We start from the raw sequence: 20,625 nt of genomic DNA on the forward strand, positions 1-20,625 counted from the left end.
TAAGAGCAGGACAGAAAAATAAGGGGGTTTCTGGTGTCAGGCTGTTTAATCTACAAGGATGATAGTTTACACTGCCTGTACTTTAGATCCTAAAGGACACTTGTAGGACTTGACTACATGCTGGTAGCACAGAGCAGCCAGTGGAGCCTGCTCCCTACGGTGAGAAGCAGCACAAAAAGGTGAGCAAAACCTATCACTCATAACCCCCCAAACCAGTTTTCTCCTTGAATCCCAAACAAGCAAAAGCTTGTTTTTCAAAGTGCTAACAGGGGCTGCTTGCTGCTGCCTAGGTTATTTCTTGTAACCATGATAGCAGACAAAGAATCAAAGTGACATTTTCCTTCTTGGCATCAACTAAACTGCCCTCCCACCCCTGCATCTGACTCCACAGGTTTTTTTCTGGAGATGCTGAGTGTGTTCCCTATTTGTACACTAGTGAGACATCTCCAAGGTATGCTGAATGTCCAGCTCTCCTTTGACGAATGTGATTATGAACAGGCATCTGTTATTAAAATGGATTTTTATCACTTGCAAAATATGCCACAGATTAAATGCTGTCCAGCTTCTCGGGGCTATACTTTTTGTTACATCCAGATTGAATTGCTATAAATTCTTTGTCTGCAGCTTTGCCAGAAACACTCTGACACCACTTGCAACCAATACAGAAGTCAAAATAGTTCTCACTACCTGAAGCAGATACACATTTTGCTCTATTCCGAGATCTCTACACTAGTTCTGCATTTTTAAATTCAGAGTGTTTTTGCTCTATGGACATGTCATTTACAGAGCTTCCATTTATTTCTGTCAACCTCAGGACTGCTATTAAACCTGCACTAAAACAACTATGAATTTCAGCAGCGTTTCCTAAACAACTGAGCTTGATTTTAGCAGTTTAAAAATAGCTTCAATCTCATTAATACTTTTTCATTGCCATACCATTTCCTTCCCAGAAGCCTGTGCTTTGCAAACTTTCATTAGTGAACACAGAAAGGGATTCGCTTGTAAAAACACCTGGGTTCTGCTCCCAGATGTGGTACGGGTTGCTTGGCCTTATCAAACCACGCAGCTCATGCGGACTTCTATGTATCTCCAATAGCTGGTACGATTTTGTGTGCAGTTTTTAAGCATGCCACAAGCACGAAAGCTCACAGGTCTCTGTCTGACACTGGCGCACTCTGTAAAACCCTCAGATGGCACATTTCTGGGTCTATCAAGTAAACGGCACCATTTATGTGGCGAAGTGCTACGGGCCCCTGCAGCTCTGGAGTGAGTCTCTTCTCTTCTGCGTACGTTTGTTGCTTATATTAGAGCATGACTTGTATCTGGCTCTCACGACTGCAAGGATGATTCCCATGGGCAGGATCCTGTGGTCCCTACAGAAATACGGCAAGGAAGTCTTCCTCTTAGTATATGAACCTATATGGTGAGGGGTCTGGAGCACAGGTCTTATGAGGAGCGGCTGAGGGAACTGGGATTGTTCAGTCTGGAGAAGAGGAGGCTGAGGGGAGACCTCATCGCTCTCTACAACTACCTGAAAGGAGGTTGCAGAGAGGTGGGTGTTGGTCTCTTCTCCCAAGTGACGAGTGACAGGACTAGAGGAAATGGCCTCAAGTTGTGCCAGGGGAGGTTCAGGCTGAATATTAGGAAAAGGTTCTTTACTGAGAGAGTGGCGAAGCACTGGAACAGGCTGCTCAGGGAAGTGGTGGAGTCACCATCACTAGAGGTGTTCAAGGAATATGTGGATGTGGCATTGTGGGACATGGTTTAATGGGCATGGTGGTGTTGGGGTGATGGTTGGACTTGATGATCTTACAGGTCTTTTCCAACCTTAATAATTCTGTGATTCTGTGAACCTCTTATGCTTTTTGTAGTAACTTATATGTGTGCAATATATAATTTTTATACCAGTTAGTAAAATGCTTTCTGTCGGTATAGCATATTTACTTTGGCCAGCACTGGCTGAAGTGACAATGTATGTTTTTTTAAAGCTGCAAAGATCTGGATTATTATAGACAAGAAATGTAGTTTAAATAACCAAAATTTCCTGGATACAAGTGGAGGTTTTTTGCCTTTATGCATGATTACACTTCTCAACAGATTACAGACCATGGATTTTTGTTTTTATTCCACCTCTGGCAAACAGACTCCTGGACTGTCCAATGCTTTCAAAGCAAGAAAGAAGTTCATTAAATTTTAACATTCATAAAAATAATGATGCTGAGAGCTAGCACCTTATGAACTTCTTGTCTCAAACTTAGGATTTCCTGGGAGCCCACAAATAACCCATTCCCCCTCCAACCCGTGTCATGCACTAAATGTAAAAATCGGAGAAATGCCAAGAAATAAAGGTGGCCAACAAGAGATCCCAAATTCTGATTCCAGGTATTACATCTTAGAGTCTGTCAGGACTGGGAAAGAAGACAGACTCATTGACTGAATACAAATGCAAATTGAATTTCTGAGTGCAAAGAGGAGATTCTTAACTTCCTGAAATCAAACCAGGCCATAATAACAGTAAAATCCCCATGTTTCTAAGAGTCTCCTCCATTTTCTTTACAGTATCAGGTCTGCGTCTCAACTCTCAATTTCCTTAATTCTTCCTCTTCAACCAGAAAAATCCTCACTGGTTTATTCTCAGGCCATAGGCAAATTCTCTCTTTGTTCAATTACAGCTTATATTTCAGTCATCCATATTGCGGGATACAACTGTCTTTTAATTAGTTTTGTCTATCTGAAATGAATTTAGATCAGTGGCTATACTTGGAACACATCCACAGTGTTGACAAGGTCTGAGCTATATCAACTTTGCAACAGATAAACAGGAGGGAACCCTGCTCTGCTGTAAGGAAACATAATCAAAGATGACAACCGCTACTCTGCAAATACACCATGCAATACTCCTGTCTTGCACAGCTAACTGCCTTCAGTTTAGCCAAGAGAGAAAACATTTTTTTGCTCCAAAGTGAAACCACTACATGAAAGCTGTATTTCGTTCAAAACAGAGCCAGATCACTACACCAAAGTCATGCTGGCAAGGACGTATCAAAACCAAATTGCTCAGCCCCTTGCTACTTTACTTGTTTATGTCAATCAGTTTGGAGATTTTTAACATTTGAGTTATGTTTATCTGAACTGCTTTTCAAGATCTAATTATAACATGTGAAGTGGAGTGAGACTGCTGCTATGAAAGTCGCAATATAAATAAGAGGACTTGACGGGCTGACTGATATGTTGGCACAGACCAGACACGTATGTCACGTGGAAGCCCAGCGCAGCTGTTGTAGTCCATGGTACAATAAATAGCTATGGGGAAGCGGTGCAGTCATGCGGGATTTTTTAATACCACCTACTGTGCTACTTGGCCGAATGCACTCGCCTTGCAAAAAAACGGGCAATATCTGCAGTTTAAACGCAGAAAAGTGACAGTCCTGGCAGAAGAAAGGCTGGTGCATTTCCAAGGCTCTGGAGGAGAACATAGCATGGTTGCCTGCCTCCCCTGCCCCGTCCTCCTTTCACACAATCTTCCAAAACCAACAGAGCACGTGCTCTCACCTCTTTGAGCTGGGAAAGCGCACTGTGCACAGGAACATGTGCAACCTCTCCTCCCTCCTCTTTGCAGGAGAGATCCACTGCAACCACCCAGTAATGGGCATGCAAGGATCATGCCTGGCGGCACTTGCAGATGGATGTCTCAGGTAAGACTATGCTTCTGGAGAGGATCTCTATTTATAACCCGGACCCCGATAGGTGGCTGGTCGTGGGTGTTAATGTGACAAAGTATTGGTTTTTAGAGTCGCTGAAATGCCTCAACACGGAATGGAAGATGAAACCGCTGCTGGCTTGCAAATGGTCATTCATGCCATATGCTGGTAAAAGAAGCAGCCGTCAATACTGGGCATTCACAGCACATTGAACACCAATTAAAGCAATTAGGGGCCATGAAATATTAATTATAAAGCACGTGCACCCTTTCTAAGGTTAGGTTCTTATCTGTTTTAGAAAAAATTGTCCTGCCATGGGGCATATGTAGCTTTAAATTAGCAACTGGCAATGAACTGAGCTTTTGACAAGGCTCTGGAAAATGCTGGCATCCATAATTCCAGCAAGATGCCTTCTAGGTTTCTATTACACAGATGTGAGCAGCATATTAACCCATGTTTCCCCAGCAAAGAAAAGGCATCACAATTGCAATCGTTGTCCTCAGAAAGTAATTTACATCCCCTTTTTGACCCACATTCTCAGTATCCTGCTTATGCAGCAACAGTGCCATAAAATGCAAAATGATGCAACATTCAAATGTTTTCGGAGCTACTGATGTAACATAATTTTATTTGGGTAAAATAATTTTTCTCCCTAGCTCCTTTCTACTCAGCTCTCAGTGTAACTCATACAGTTTGTCCCTGTATCCATAAACAGTTGCATAAAGTGATAGGGATATCAAGTTTGATAGTGCATGCATACATTTTGTACATTATTTGAACCTAGACATTGAAGCTGCAAAAAGCCAAAGTGGCAAATTTCAAAATGAAAAAAAAAAAAAAAGAAAAGAAAAAACTTATGTAAATGAGCTGTAACAGGATCACACAAGAAATCGAGTTTCACAAAACAGCAAGTAAAACTATTCTCAGCTATTTTTCCTAACCTCCTTTCTAGTTTAAACAGTTTCATTCTATATTTTAAGATACTTTTACATGATCCTAAAAACATATGCTGTTTCTCTATCAATTTTGTTGCATATCGTTGGACACCGGCATCTGTGTTCAGTTATGCTCTGGCTGCACTAGCAGTCTCTAGCTTAAGCATGTCAGATAGGTACTGTAACCCCAAGTGTGATCTGAACCCGAGTCTGTGGTCAGCTGGGAGCTGTAACTCGTTACAGATGTGGAGCTGGGACCCTGGGTTTTGCTGCAGGACAAAGCTATGGGTTGGCTTCACAAGAAAGCGGGAGAGGAGCAGAAATCCCTGGTGGGGCTCCAGGTGTGAGGACGTTCAGGTCTCCAACTCTGACACAACTCCCTACCCCAGATTGCTACAGCACAGACACAGATTCGAGGGAGTCTGGAGAGCCTCCTCCTCTCTGCATCTACATACCGGGTAATGACAGTGCACAGACTTGCCAGCCAGGCATGATGCCTCTTGGACAGAGACCTGACCGCTGGCAGGTCACTTGGCTCCAGGCACCACATGGCCCACAAGAAGGGCTGCCTGGCTCCATCCACACCCCTCACCCTGGCCTTTGGCAACAAGACCCACTCTCCTACACCTCCCCACACGTGCTGCCACTAACAGCCCCTGAAACTCACATTTTCTCATTTAAAAATAATTCCTAAATGTTCAGGTTTGTTTCTTGAGATTATCTTGGGGTTTGGCTAGATAGAAAAAGCATTTGCAACACACCCCCGTCTATTTAGAGAGAACGACATTGCTATAAGGTAGGAAGTTTTAAAGAGACTTGGGCTGTGTCTGAGGAGACCTGAAAAACATATTGAAGGCTTCAAGCTCACATGTGCGTTAAACAGTGGATTGAAAAAGTTCCTAGAAAGTTTTCCTTGTAGAACTGAAACTGGGAACACGTATCTTCACGTCATTATCCACATTATTAAATCTGTGAAAACCGAACCATGTGCAATAACACAGCTGTTCTAACTAGAAGCCTTTAAGCTCCCACTATCATCTCAAAATATACATGCTCCAGCTCTTGGTTATGCACACAGCAAGCAAGGACTAGAGAAAATTAACAAGCATCAAGGCAAACTTCCTGTACGGATTTCCATGTCCCTGTTTAAGTTCACAAATCAGAAAAAAAATCCTCCTTTACTTACCCCTAAAGGGGTAGCTGAATTTCCTAGAGCTGAACAAACGAGAGGAGAAAGTGTTACGTGGTTGGTCCCAAAAGTCACATCTTTGACTATGGGGAATGTGAGTTTTTTTACTAAGGACAGAGTTAAGAGACTTAAAAAGCTGAATTATTAAATAAATATCTTTGGGATCCCATACGTAATCATATTTGCATGTGACATGGCTGTGCCCATCCTACTTGGCAGGAAACTTTACAAAGATTTGGGAGGACATGGCTGTCGCATCTCTTGCTGTATCTAGGTGGAGATGTGGTCCTAATCCAAGCCTGGGGAATGAGCCTTCACAGCAACACAGCTACAGCAATCTTCAGGTACAGAGGCTCTGTCCAGCCCGAACTGTAGGATAAAATGGTGGAGGAATAACCCTTCCTTTTGCCCAACTTGTCTTCAAGCCCCTTTTCCCTAAGAACCTGTGTAGTTTCACATCCCTTTTCTCACCTCTGTTCCATGTTTCCTGTCTGAACAGATTGCAGACAACGTAGGGTTAGCTGGCATGCTCTGAAAATGTGTTGATCACGGAAATATGGAACACATTAAATAAACATGTCTCAGGCACCTCAAAATCTGCAGAGAAAACTTATCACTATGCTGATATCCAGTATGTCAAGTGTTTTCCAACAAAAAAATTGTTTCAATAAGAAAGACAACCTGTGACAGATTCGGAGACTAAGTAACTGGAATTATTTAATTACACTTTTGCAGCAATCAAGTCTCTTTACCAGCTTTATTAGTCGCACTGCTATCTAAGCCAAATTCTCCTCTATTACATGAATATATCTTGAAACTCAAGTACAAAAAGACACCTATCTGAAAAAAATTAAAGCTTTCAAATAGTTTTAAGCAATTGCTATGTAAAAACTTGAAAACCGGGAAGAACCATCGTGATCCGGGGACCTGACCACTTGCAGGACACATGCGGTATCACGTTGCCTAGCGATCCCACAATTTCTGCCCAAACATAGGCACATCACCTCCAAATGCACTGTCCTAGAAGAAAGCACCTGCTAGTCTGAGAGACCTGGCAGCTGCCATGTAAAGCATTTAGTGGAGTTTAAAGTCTGCTGGTAATTACGGCATTCTATAATAACCTAGTGTGACACAGAAGACAAGGGATCATTATTGTATTGATCATTATTGGCCTTCCCCTCCCCATTTCGATGGCCATAGTTTTCCTTATGTTTATTCATGACCTGAAGTTAAAACAATAGGGTTTGGGTTTTTTTTCTATGAGATGGGCAGTTATTCAAGCAAGACTTCAAGACTTTTTTTTTTTTTTAATTAAATCACGCTTTGGTATATGATGACTGACAGATGTGAGAAGAGAAGAAAACCAAACTACCCACTGATTTTTCAAAAAGACACCTTATTCTGCTGTTTCTTTCAGGGGTGCTTTGATCTCAGCAGTGCTCTGGGCTGAGCTACAAGGCTAGAGCACTGCTGCTATCTACAGGTCTGCTCCGCTCAGTGCTCAAACTGGACACCAGAGTCCCGCGACAGGGATGCTCACGCCTGGGAAAGGGACCAAAACCCTGACACTGAAGTATGTTGGCTTTTAGGAAATGCAAGCTGGAATTTGTAGCCTTTCTGCCCTGTGGCTAATGTATGTTAAAAACCCAAATTCAAGCGGACGTCATTAAAGGGGAGGCTGATCCATGCTGCATGAGACTACAATTTCTGCTTTTATTTTTTTTCTGTGAACAAAGAGGAAACGTTGCACTCTCAGGTGCAGAGTAAGAGGAAGCATCTGCTCCCAGATGGGAACCCTCTCCCACCGCAACACGCCGGTGCACAAAACACAATGGGGTACACAAGGGCTGGAAACCACCTTTGAGCCTGCAATTAAGACAATTGGTGATGTAATTAGAATTCACCAAAATTTAGTTGTGGCTCTTCATCGTTTGGAATTTACTTAATTTTTCTTTCCCTGCTTTTTCCTCTGTAACCCAGAAATTTTGATAACCGCTTTTCTGCCTCTTTCAGTAACACAGACAAACAAGATAACCTGCAACGGGTTCAGCACCACTGAAAACAAACAAAGCATCTTTCAGAACGGGAGAACAATAATAAATAAATCTATCCAGCAAATACAAGCAAAGCATGGAGATATCAAAAGCACCTATTTAACCGAAGGTTGTGGATTTCAAGATCAGGTTACCAAAGACAGTATCAGATCACAAGGTTTCAATAAGGGATAGAGGAAGGGACAAATTCAGAAAGAGGAAAAAAAATATTTTTTCCCTAATTAAAAAAAATATTATTTTTTCCTAATAAGGAAAAAAAACCCCAGCTTATTTGCGAAATCTGTATCTACAAGTGAACATTTGGCTGCCGAGACGAACAGCCGAGCAGAGGAGCAGAGCACCTTGGAGCCAGGGAAAGCACAATTAGAAGCTCAAACAGCAGGACAGCCTGATCTGACATATGGAAACTCTGTGAAGCTTTTCCCACTCGGGAGGCTAGAAAAGCTCTTCCAAAACTGATTCCCCGAGAGCAGCAGGAGCAGCAGGCTTTTAACGAGCCTGTTCCAAATGATTTTAAGCTCCACACTGCGCGTGGTGCCATACAACTGCTTGTGAGAAAATAGGTAGCTGTTCTAGCCTCTTTAAATATCCGTTTTTCTGGAAACAACTTATTTTCAGTACTGGATACCTGGTGAAAACTTCAGTGTGTGTGACTGGAAAATAGCACTCAACCATTTATTTCTTTTTTCACATTGGAGCCTTGTCTTTTTGTCAAAGAAGTTTGGTAAAGAACTTGCCAGACCTATAGTTACTGCCCATGAAGTATTGGCGAATACAAATAACCTCTAGTATGCAGCAAATCGTTTAAGCATTTGGAAGGACAGGCACTGGCTAACGCTCCGGTTTCTCGTTCACAGAGCTCAGTCCTCTGATACAACCTCGTGCCCTGTTTGCCAGTATCTTTTCAGCGATCTCTTACATTACGTTCCTATTACCGTTTCTGCGAGACAGTATGATCTCTTTCAAGCCTGCACGGAGGGGGATGACCATCACCGCAGAAGCCAGCTAGTCAGGGTGCCCGGTGCCCTGGCGAGGCAGGCCCCGGGCGGGCAGCGTCCCGCTTCCGAGGCAAGCCATCCGCAGCGGCGGTAGCCCACCCCGGAGAGCTGTGCCTGGAGGGGCAAGCTGCCAACCCCACGGGACTCTCGGGGTTGGGTGGGTACAGTATTTTAATGCCTGGCGCTTACAGAATAAGTACATTTCACTTTAATCCGGAAACCTCCACAGAGTTTCTCACCGAGTACTTTGGTGGACGTGGGAGGGGTGGGGGGCATCCATTGCAAGAGAAAAATGAACGTACACAAAACCCTTGAGAATATGAACTTCTGGGATGTACAGATTAAAGTAACTGGAAATACGAATCATTCTGAGAATGAATACAGTATTTCAGGGTGGGAGAGACATGGTGCACACCGGGCACCGCTGGCTACCCAAGGGGCTCCGGCCGCCCCTGCTGAGGGGCCAGGCCCCGCTGACAGGGCCCCGAAAAGCCCCGGGGAGGGGTCGTTTCCTCGCCGGGGGGGCCGGGGTGGGCCCCCCCGCGACGGGGGGGCCGGGGTGGGCCCCCCCGCGACGGGGCACCCCGCGGCGGCGAGGCGGGACAGCACCCGCCCGGGGAGGTGCCGCCCCGTCCGCGCACTTCCTCAGCGGCCCTCGGAGGCGGCCGTGGGCGGCCGTCGTCCCCCGGTGGGGCGGAGAGCCGCGCCGGGACGATGACCCAGCGCCGGGAGCCGCGTCCCGCCGCGCCGCTGGACGAGGAGCTGGAGGCGCTCGGGTAAGCGGCCGTCGGGGCGGGGGTCCCCGCGCGAAATGGCGGCCCCCGCCCCGCCGCGGGGGGGCTGAGGGTCTCTGTCGGGTGGTGCCGGGCCGCCCGGCGGGAGCTGACAGGGTGGGAGCTGCTGGTTCTTGCAGCTGAATTTGGTAACGAAGTGAGGAACGAGATAAGCTGGGGTTTGTTCTAACGTGCCCGCCGAAGGGCTCCATGCACGCCATGCAGCCCCTCAGAGAAGCCCAGCGCCTCGTCCCTGTGGCGGGTCCGAGAGGCCGGCAGGCTCCCGTGTACGGGGATGCTGGCGTGCCGCAGGTAAGTGGGAGAAATAAATAATAGTTAGAAAAACTAGAGCGCAGGCAGGCGTTCAAATATAGCGGAGACTTAGAGGCAGAGGGCTACAGCATCCCTCAGAGAAGGCCCGTGGCGTTGAAACCTCCTCCACTGGGGAGAGCCCGGGTTGCGCCATGTTGCTTACCCGCGTCGCACGGGAGCTCCAAACCCAGAGCTTGTCCTCAGAGCTGCCTGTCCTCCCCGGCTGCAGAGCTGTGCCATCCCTTTGGCCATCTCCTCTTAGCTTGGCCTGGGCCCTGGCCCAGAGGGCTGCCATCCCAGCCGCCATGCCGGCCCCTCCTTGCTGGGCCCTGGGAGGCAGCAGCCTTCCCCGGGGCGCCTCGGGAGTGGGAGCAGTGGAGGGCTGGCAGCCGTTACGAGGATGTCACCCTCACTCAAAAGCAAAACCCGAGCAGCAAAAAGGAAGGCTGAAGGTTGCAACAGACCTCGCTCCCTGTCCGACGTGACTCGCCCATGTTGGCTGCCAGTTAGTTTTGGTTTCTACAGGAGGAAGGCTTGGGTTACTTTTTCACCGGCAGCATTGCCGTGGGCGAGAAGAAACACGGGCTGGAGGAGCGGCACAGGTGGGCATCGGGAGGCCAGGGAGGGAAGGATCAGTGGCAGCAAAGCGAGGGGGAGACAAAGCAGAAGAAAGGCCAGCGAAGATACTGACCAAGCAAAAAGGCTCTGGTCTCAGCTCTGCATTCAAAAAGAATAGATGAAAAAAGTAAAGGTTTTTTGCTTCCTGAGTACTTATGGGTAAGGACCAACTCATCGTTTATTTTTGTGATTAATTCACTTAGTGAAGAAATTGGCGTGCAACAAAGAGACTTGGAATTACTATCTCCATTCTGCTGATATTTTCCCATATTTAGAAGAACCTGTTAATGAAATGCCTGTTACTGAAGCATCTAACAAATACAAAATGAAGTAAAGTCACTTTGCAGTGGTACCCAAAGTCGGTATTGTATGCTTTTCCTTTACGTCTGTAAGAGTACACTCATCCCAAAAAAGTATCTACAGAAAAAAACCCAAAAATACCCCCACTGTTGCAGCTGTTGTGGGAAGCATGATTCCCAATTGCCAGACTTTTATTCATTTAGACTATATGGCCTGAGTTGATTTATGCCAGTAATTTGTGCTTATAAACAGCCTCACTGGTTGGCAAGGAGTTTGTCCTCATAGGTGATCTTGTGGGACTGCAGCCTGATGGAATACCTGATGTGGTACCAGTGAGAAGGAAAGACTACAAATGAAAAGGCTACAAATATGCATTTTTAAAGCTGTAGCTTCTTGATTTTATTTCCACTTCAATGGAAAACCTAAACGTTTCACTCTACCACAAAATAGCTAAGCATCTCCTTCAGGGCAGTGTGTTGAGTTAAATGCACTAAAGGTGAATAAGCAATGCCAAGCAAAGATTCCCTTCAAATCATTAAACAAAGTCCTTTTGACAGCTAGTGCTAAAGCTACTTCTTTCTTTTGTTGCTTTTTTCTAAAGAGGAAAAAGAATTCCTCACTCACCAAACATTCTGGTAGCATAGTCTAAAAGATCTCTTAATGTAAATACTTTCTCAGCTGTGAGAAGTAGGTGTGTCACTCTCCAGACCATAACATTAAATTCTCAGCCAGCACAAGGGTTTTTTATCCTAAACTTAGTCCCTGGTGCTGTCACAGTGCCGAGTTCCCCTTACACCTGACATAGTATCTAGCACAACTGAGACCCAATTCCAGTGAGCAATATACGTCATTACCATAGTAAAGACCATAGAGACGAGGGTCATTCAAATGAGGAGCAGCTTTGACGTCCACATACCTCGGGGGGGGGGGGGGGAATTACAAGCAGGTTATTTTAGAGCTTCTGCTTTACTGTGCAAAAATGAAAGAAGTTGGTGAAGGTTTGAAGAAGTGTGAAATGGGAAGGACTTTTTCTTTACATTTAAGAGAAAGGAGGTTCGGTACCGGGATATCGTCACAGTTTATCAGGTCAGCTGGTCATCAAAATGGAAAGTTGACAGCAATGTAGATGGGTGTGCAGTGTAAAACCTATCTGACTCTGCTAGGTTTGGAGGACCTGGTATTTACTGGACTGGTCTAGATTAATGCTCCTGTAATTACACTGAGAATATTGGAGCTGGTGAGAGCAAGGCAGGAGGGAGGGAGAAAAAAAAGAAAATCAATATATACAAAACCCGTCTTTATTTTACATTTGCTCTAGAGGTATCCCATCTGTCACAAAAAAAAAAAAAATCAAGAAATAAAATCTAACAATCCCAGTTATCATCAGGGACAATCACAGTCACTGAAAGATCTAGATATATCTACAGCTGTTTATCAGATTGGATTTTTTTTTTTCCAGAGCCTCAGTATTTGTAAAGATGGACTTTCTGACCTTTTACATCACAACAAAAGAAAGCAAGAGTGACGGGTTTGGCTTTTTTTTTTTTTTTTAAAAAACTATTTCGTTCAGTCTGAGGGAAGATGGTAGCTTATATTTATTTGGAGAGTTTGGGTGGTCAAACAATCAAGAGTTCAAAGTGAAAATTCACATTACTGTCAGCTTCATTGTCAAGGTGTTTATAGGTGGGACTAATGCTAATGAAAAGGAAGATCAAAATCGGAACATGTTCTTAAAAATGTGTTACCTCGTTCATTGACTTCTTCCCTAAATCTACCAAAATATTTAAAAGGGAACAGTGAGGTTTGTCAAAAGAGACATAAGCATCTTGGCTTAAAGGAAAGGGAAATTGCCATAATGATTCTTTGAAGGTCTCTGGCTGTTCCTGGAGTCAAACCTTTTTCCAATCACATCGATTGCTGTTACTGCTAAAAGGACAGCCTGCGCACTGCGGTGTGAAACTGCTGTAGTTGGTCACGTATAATGTGAGTTTGGGGAATTCCACATTGCAGTTCATGTTACTTGCGCAAGAGATGAGAATGTGGAATATCTCATCCCCGGAGTAATTACAGGCTGGTCTGGTAATGCAGCTTCCGTCCTGACATAGCACTTGGGCAAAGCTGTTTGTCTTTTGGAGGTGAAAGGGACAGGGCAAGGGGAAACAAGTTTTTGTAGCCTTTTTCCTTTTGCAGTCTGAGCGTTCTTTGTCATCCCTTGCAGCACAGCTTTTATGTTCCTCCACCACCAGATTTGACAATACCATGACAGACAGTATTTGTAAGACTGAACAATACACTTCATGCTTAGTTTTAGTAGCAGAAGAGAAATTAGGCCACAGGCCTAGATCAGCTGATGATAGAATTGGGGAATTGAGGAACTTGTATGACTAGGACAGGGCAAATGGTCATAAGATTTTTTTTTTTCCTCCATCTACATTTCTAATGTAAACAAGGGCAAAATTACAACGGCTAGAAAGAGGGCAAAAGAAATGGGTGAAAATCAGAACAAAGGCAGTTGAGAGAAGGGGGAGAGAAAATGGAAGTGAAAAGCAGAAGCTGAACTAGTGAAAGCCTACAGTTAGAAGACATGAACTTTAAGGCTGGCTACACTGATGTTACTTTCTCATATTTCTATTTTTAAATTATTTTACCCATGAAATGGCACCCTTGTATTCCAACAAAGTACATTACATAGGTGTGTGATTAAGTGTTTCAGTGTGACACATTGAAAGGATGTCTAATAAATACCAATTTTGGTTGTATGCCACCTATAACTTCTGTCTTAGCATTCTCTCTTTTGTAGGTTTTCTAGAGCTCTGTCAACTCATGCGCCATTAAAAGCTTCACTTTTACTGATGTGAGGCACAGAGAGCCCTTTGCGACTTTCAGATGATAGGTAATACTTCTAGGGTTTGATATTAGGAAAAAAGTTAAAATAAATAAAGAACTTGACAGATATGATCTGGAAGTTGCCAAAATCCAGCATGCAGAGAATAGAGAAGTAGTGAGGCTATTTTGTAGAGTCATTTTTGGAGTACAGGCACGTGAAAAGCATTGTGTCCAGCCAAAGAAGGTAAGTCAGTGCTTTCCCGCTCACTCCATCAAGCAGTACAGTGTACTACTCCTTTAGCCTAAGAATAGGAATACATCTTTGAGGCTAGTATATAGTTTCAAAGCGTAAGAAAATTCAACTCCTTGTTGTCAAAGATATTTGTTTAATACCAAAAGAAGTGCAAAACCTGCCAACATCTAGCACCACAAAAAAACCCCAACCCAGGGTAAATAACGGCTCTGAATAAAATTGGAGCGAAGTCCTACTGAGAGCACATCTGGACCATCTCCCCCCTAATGTAGACCTCTGTTCCCTTTCAGAGTGGACGAGAGATGAATTAGATTGACCGTGTTTCTGCGTGGCTCCTGCAGCTCAGGCAGCCAAGGTGCTTTCCACGGGGACGGTCACCCACCGAGAAGCACAAGCAATATTGCACCTTATGCGGTAGGGGAGGGAGCTTCTGGGAAGGGAGCAGAGAGATCACCCAGCTGCATACTGAGAATCTCCTTCCTGCTTCAGAGAAGGAACTTTGAATTGCCTGACTCTTTACAAAAGCAAGCCAAACATGCATACCAGTTTCTAACTCTATCCAGGCTGTAACTATCGGAGAACATAATATGATAAGGACACAAAAAATAAGAGTGACCTATGCCTACTGCATTTATTTGACGGCTGGGCATAGCTCGGAGTTCACTCCAGACACTAAAACCAAATGGCAGTCAGGACTTCCAGCTGTGCTCTCTTCTGGCGCTGGCTATCTTTCATTTTTATGAGGAAGAAAAGCAAGTGTTTCTACCCGGTGTTACACGGTTTGCACATAGAAATGGCTGAGAAGAGATTTATTCAAGTCACTCAGCGTTCATCCTTGGGTTAACCACGGATGAATGTTTGGGTTCCTTGTGTATTCCAGTATTGTTAAAAAGTTAATCCACCTGATGCCAGCTACAGGTTTATTCACCAGCCCCTATATAAACAGGCAGAAATGTTTTGCAAAAAATCCATATGGTTTCTTTGTCAACAGCATTATCAGAAAAGACAGATGCCATACCTAAGCGCTGTCTGATCTGCAGGGGACATAGAAATGAAGTTTCATTAACATTTTTCATTGAGGCATCTTGGGTTGTTAAAGAAAAGAATAAATGAACATTTTCAGGATCATGTTCTTACCTGAAGAGGGAGTTTCCCACCCTAACATTGCTGTAACATACTCCTGATCATCACCGCTGTGTAGGGGGGTCTAGTCACTGCATTAAGTGCACAGAGACCTTAACGAAAGAAGTTTTAACATGAGTGCGTCCTGTTCTGGAATTGTGATGGCTAGCATAGCTGCAGTGGTACGGCTGGGCAGCACAAACATGGCATTTACTGTGACAGACACCAGCTTACCCCACAGGGGAACCCCACTGGTGACTGAGTGGGCAGATCCTTAGGGCAAGGCTGTGTGCTCTTAGGAGTTTTGGTTCTCTGGGAAACTGTGCACCTCATTTTTCTCCTCCTTGTCTTAACAGCAATGCCAGTAAAGCCCTTCCTACGCTGTCACCAGTGCAATCTGATCTACAGAATGGGCTGATTTCTGAAAATGCTTTATTTCTAAAGAGAAACAAATGTATTCTCACTAGGGCTGCGTGCCCATCTTAAGACGGGCTTTCATGGACCCAGCAGACTCCCCCACTCCAAAGAGCAGGAAGAATAGCATGCTCTTTCAACATGCTCTAACTACACAAACATGCTTACACGTATGGGATAAAGAGATTTAATGTAAATTAGGAAAAAGTTAAAGTAACAAGAATGCATAAATGACAGCAATTATAAACTCTGAAACTGAGATCGCTAGTCAAATTGGTGATAAGGAACCCAAAAAAGGGGAGCATGCAGGATTTTTTATAGGAGAAATGAAATAATTAGAAAAGGAAAACCTCCCAGAAGTACCGATGCATTTGAGACAGGAGGGTGCACAAGGCCAAGGGCACCCAGCAGAAGTGGCTCTGAAGCAGGGAAGGATTTTCCTCTATCCTTCTTCTTGTGTTTTTCCAGAGAAATCTGAACCGGGAACCCCAGGCAATTTCTACACTACTGGTGATTTTCAGTCTGACAAGTGTCAAAGTACAGGGCATATTTCCAGATTTTTTTTTTTTTTTTTTTGTAGCGAATACAAGACTCTAAGTTGGGTCAAATAAAGATGACTTTTAGAAGGACCTTCAGGAACAGCCCAATATGCAAGTTATGCATCATGGTTCAAAATGAAAGAGTTAAGGCAAGACAATTCAGCTTTTTGAAGGACTTGCTAGGGGCTTCAAACAGATGGGTATTTGTAAGCCTTTTGTTTTCCTTAACTGCTTGTTTTAAGAAGGCAAGAAGGAAGATATAGTATTATGTTTTCTATCAACAGTTTCCTCCCCCAGACATCACTCAGAAGACAAAACTTAAGCTAGAGGTGACTGCCCTTTACAGTGTCTTGCTGAATGAGCCGTATCTCCCACCTTGATTTACCCACAAATTTCAAAGAACTGCCTAGAAGATTTTTTCTAAACAAGATAAATAGAAGGATTCCCCCTCTGACAAACACTTAAATTCAACTGAAGTGTATCTAGTAGTGTCTAACCACAAGGCTGTTTGCGTTTCTTTTTAGCCCTGTTTACTTGTATTTGTGTCATCAGGCAGGCTTGACTGGGAGAGCAGACTATTTGCATAGGTGTGTCTTTATTTACTTTCCTGGTGGTCTCTGTGCAAATGCTAAATTTTCCACAGTGTTTTTGAATTTTACCTGTGTTCATGCAATTTGAACAAATTTTGAGTGACCGTTTTCACAGTGGAATATCTAAGTAGCCTGACAGTTTTTCCTGATTGAACCATCTGTGACAGTCAGGAGGAGAAAGAAAAAACAGCTATGTATAACACAGTCACTTTGGCACTAAGATCTGTGTTACTGTCTCACATCCATTTCCACTTTCTCAGCTGAGCAAGAGGAACACGGTAACATTTGAGAGATTTTTGTCTGAGACAGCATATTTAGGCAAGACGACTGGTGCAACCTTGTCAGCAAATATGTAAAACTGCAATTTAAAACAACATTATTTTCCCAATTAAGTGGGTGTGTTTGTGTTGTTGGTTTTTGGTTGAGTTTCATTATTGTTTGTTTTTCATAGTGGTAAAATTTCATTAGTCACTGGCCTTTTACGTGTAAAGAAAAGAGTAGATTTAAACCCAACATTTTTTAAACTTAAATTACTTCTATTTTAAAATCTTAGTAAAAGGCTTTTTGGAAATAAGGTAACAGCACACTTATGAGCAACCTCAAACTGAATACACCTCCTTTATGAAAAGGATCATTTACAGATTTTCTCAATGTATGTTTCTTTTGCACAGAAGCGAGAGAAACAGTGTTGTCTTCTCAGGTGTAGGTCCGGCCAAGCGCGCATGCTGATATGGTCCTCATTGCATCAGGACAGATCTGACCTTTGACTGTTACTTACTTGGGCAGTTAATCCCAAAGCGGATTTTGGCTGACAGGTGCTTCACAGGATGACACTTTGATCTTTAAATATTCATTATTTTATTCTACCATGTAGATGGTCCACAGAGCACGTTCTAGAGCCAAAGCAGCAATACCCTGCCTGTATTGAGTTTCACATGGATCTTGTCTTCCACAGGGTTAATGGTCTGGAGTCTCTCATAAAGCAATTTGTCAGCCAGCTGGCCTTTCAAATAGGCAGCCATCTAAATTCAGAGTTAAAACTTTGCGCGAGATGCCAAGTTTAGTGACAACTTGCGATGAACAGATAAGGAGAAGATAAGGAGAAAGAGTATACAATTACACCTCATTTCAGTTTGAAGACTGCCGTGATACAAATGCCGGAAAGTGCTGTGATCACACCTCGGCATTCAGTCCAACTGTATTTCTCTGGCTGAAACAGTAATAGACTTTGACCCCAGTACTACAGGCACACACAGTTTTAAGGAAGGGGAAGGAGACTTGGCACCACTCCGCGTACGGACAAGGGGAGAAGCTTGCTCCCTGCAGAGCTGTGCCCTGGGTGCAGTATCCCCCCCTCCTTCTGCACCAGATGTTCTGGTGTGTGTGTGTCTAACTCTCATTAATATCTGCACACAGTGTGTCTTACAGGATTGGCACTCCAGCCTTTTATAGCTGCAGCTCTTTTTTGTGTTCGGTCGCAGGACCTTTTCTAATGAGATCCTTTTCTATTGAAAAAAAATCATGTGTTTCTATCGTGAATCATTCTGGATGGACATGAAGACATAAACAACATTTCGTGATCTTCTCTGCAGGATTTTTTTTCTGTGGATTCCTTGTGAAATTTTTCATATGAAAAAAATTAATGAAGTTAGTTTTAACTGAAGTTAAATGAAGCAGGTGTTTCGATGTTTTCCTGCATTGCTCAGACCATATATGGCTGAGTGGCAGCAATGGCGGGATTTCCTAAATTTTCACTTCAAATTCTGTCAGTTAATTTTGGTCCCTTCCTCTGTTCCTTCTTCCAAAAAGGTTATGCTTCAAATGAAAATTTTAAGCTTAGGCAAATGTGTTTAATTGCAGATTTTAGCAGTACAGATGAATTGAGTTGCAGGAAACACAGAGTTTGGGAGGAGTTTTAAGTGTTGCCTGTTTGCCCCAAAAGAGGAAGTGTACCAAAGCATGTAGATATGTCAGGAAGTACAGATTCTGAAAACAGACAAAGGATTCTGCATATCCCCCAAAATGGCTTTCACCTTATCAACACAGACCTGGGTAATTTGTTGCTCATGCAAGTAGAATTTGCAGGGTTTTTTAGATTCAGCAAACTGTCAGCTGTTTGTACGCAACTTTGTAGTTAACAAAAAATAAATAGTTTTCTGAGTGTGTCAAAAGGAGGCTGCTGAAAGGGGCACACTTCTGTGTAACCTGTGTGTGCCTCTGAGAAGGATGGTAACTGAAAGTTGTAGCAGCGTTAGTCACAGTCCTTCCTCTTTCTCTAACTCGGCTCCATAACGCAGCAGAAGCTGTCAGTTAAGAGCTGAGTCAATGACGCTTTAACATCTTGTGTCTTTCTAGGTGGTACCATGATAATCTTACCCGACATGCAGCAGAAGCGCTGCTGCTTTCCAATGGGCAGGATGGAAGCTATCTCTTGAGGAAGAGTAATGAAAGGGAAGATTTGTACTCCCTCTCCGTAAGGTAGAGTATGGACAGAAGTGAATTTATCTAATGCCGCACAGCTAGCAGTTTTAAAGTCTTCACTTACTCCCATGTTTGTTTGCATGTCTCATGCATTGAGATGGCCTGCAGATTTTTTCCTAGGGTTTGAACTATTTTAATATATATTCCTAATGGTGTAATCCTGCTGAATGACATTTTGTTAGAAAAAAAAATTGGATTTGATTTGAAAACTGCTCTCATTTTTCCAAACTATGAAAACATCATTGCGTGGATTGGCCGTAGATTTTCAGTCTGCATGATAAAAGTCTGTATGGCAGTTACGGGAGTTTAAGAAACAGCTGATGGGAGTAGAAAAGTTTTACGATGAGGATATTAGTAAATATACCAGCTAATAGGCGCTAACTTCACCAGTTTCTGGATCACTGTATAGGAACCGTCCTCTCTGAGGGACAATCCAGTGTTTGACTGGGTGGTTTTACTCCTCCGCTTTAGGCTAAGACTCAGTCTTAGCCAGTAACACACGGCTGAGTTGAACAATATTTCGCAAGTGACAGAGGTCAGGCTCTTGAAGTCAATTACAGCAATTTACATCAGTTCAGGACACAGCCAATACAGAGCACAGGTAGCCTGGCCTGGGTTCTTCGCTACTGAATCACATTTAAAGAATCTCCCCAGAAGGAGAGAAGCCACAATATTTTAGAGAGGCAACATGAAAGATGTGTGCATTAGACACATAAGGTAGTCCCTGCATGTCAGCTGACTGGAGGTAACCAACCCTAAATACGTTCTTAGCCTTTGGCAACTGTATGATATATTAAGCCTCTACAGTGAAATTTTAAGCTAGTGCATTCAAGCTCATTTCTGCCTCAAACTGAGCCTCTGAACAGTTAGTGACCACAGCCCAGTTGAATCGCAGTGACTTTCTGTGTATTCAGTACCAGGAGCTGTTGTAATTTGGAAGTGTAGTCGCTTGGAAACTGAGGAAAGTGCAATTTGCACATAACCTGTTCCCCAGAGGTATAAAAGGCAAATGTTAATTGCTTCACTCATCTCTGACAGAAGACCCAGGAGCAACTGGGCCTATACATACACTGCTGAAATTATTACTGCTATAGACAGACATTTATACAAGGAGCTTGGGGGTGCCCAACAGATCTGAAGGTGATGTTACAAAATGAGCGTTCGGAGTAGCAATGACTGAATTGAGTGCAAGTCTTGGGAAAAAGAACAGTAGCATTTATAAGTAATAGCCTTCCTTTAAAAAAGTAATTTAAAATGAATCATTGTCCTGCTGGTTAATATTTTTTGACTTTAAAATGTAACTAAACATTATTTGAGGTAATCTACCTCAGACAATTTTAAAAAACCAAATATATCTTGAAGCTAGTTTTAAAGGGCATTCAGGAAACAACTTACTGTAATAAAATAAAATTTAAATAGTTGTTCTTTTAATAGGAAACAAGCTGAAGTGTTAGTTAATGAAAATAATTTACTGCTTTATCAAATGCTAGCCTTAGAAGGCCTAGAAGAGTCTACTTCAG

The 20,625-nt window shown here is 43.4% G+C and overlaps 1 protein-coding gene across 2 annotated transcripts in view; it reads left to right on the forward strand.

Annotated features, from left to right (window-relative positions):
• DAPP1 (dual adaptor of phosphotyrosine and 3-phosphoinositides 1) overlaps positions 1-20,625 on the forward strand; it is a 60,186-nt gene that overhangs the window by 27,849 nt on the left and 11,712 nt on the right. The window contains exons 1-2 of one of the 2 annotated variants that reach the window (XM_059818113.1): positions 9,592-9,653; positions 18,980-19,102. In XM_059818113.1, the coding sequence (XP_059674096.1) occupies positions 9,592-9,653; positions 18,980-19,102 (185 nt within the window). Of the gene's footprint in view, positions 1-9,591; positions 9,654-18,979; positions 19,103-20,625 lie in introns of those variants that run through there. The other variant, XM_059818112.1, reaches the window with a different exon arrangement.

Source organism: Gavia stellata, chromosome 5 (assembly GCF_030936135.1).
Source record: "Gavia stellata isolate bGavSte3 chromosome 5, bGavSte3.hap2, whole genome shotgun sequence".
Classification (NCBI taxonomy): Eukaryota; Metazoa; Chordata; class Aves; order Gaviiformes; family Gaviidae; genus Gavia; species Gavia stellata.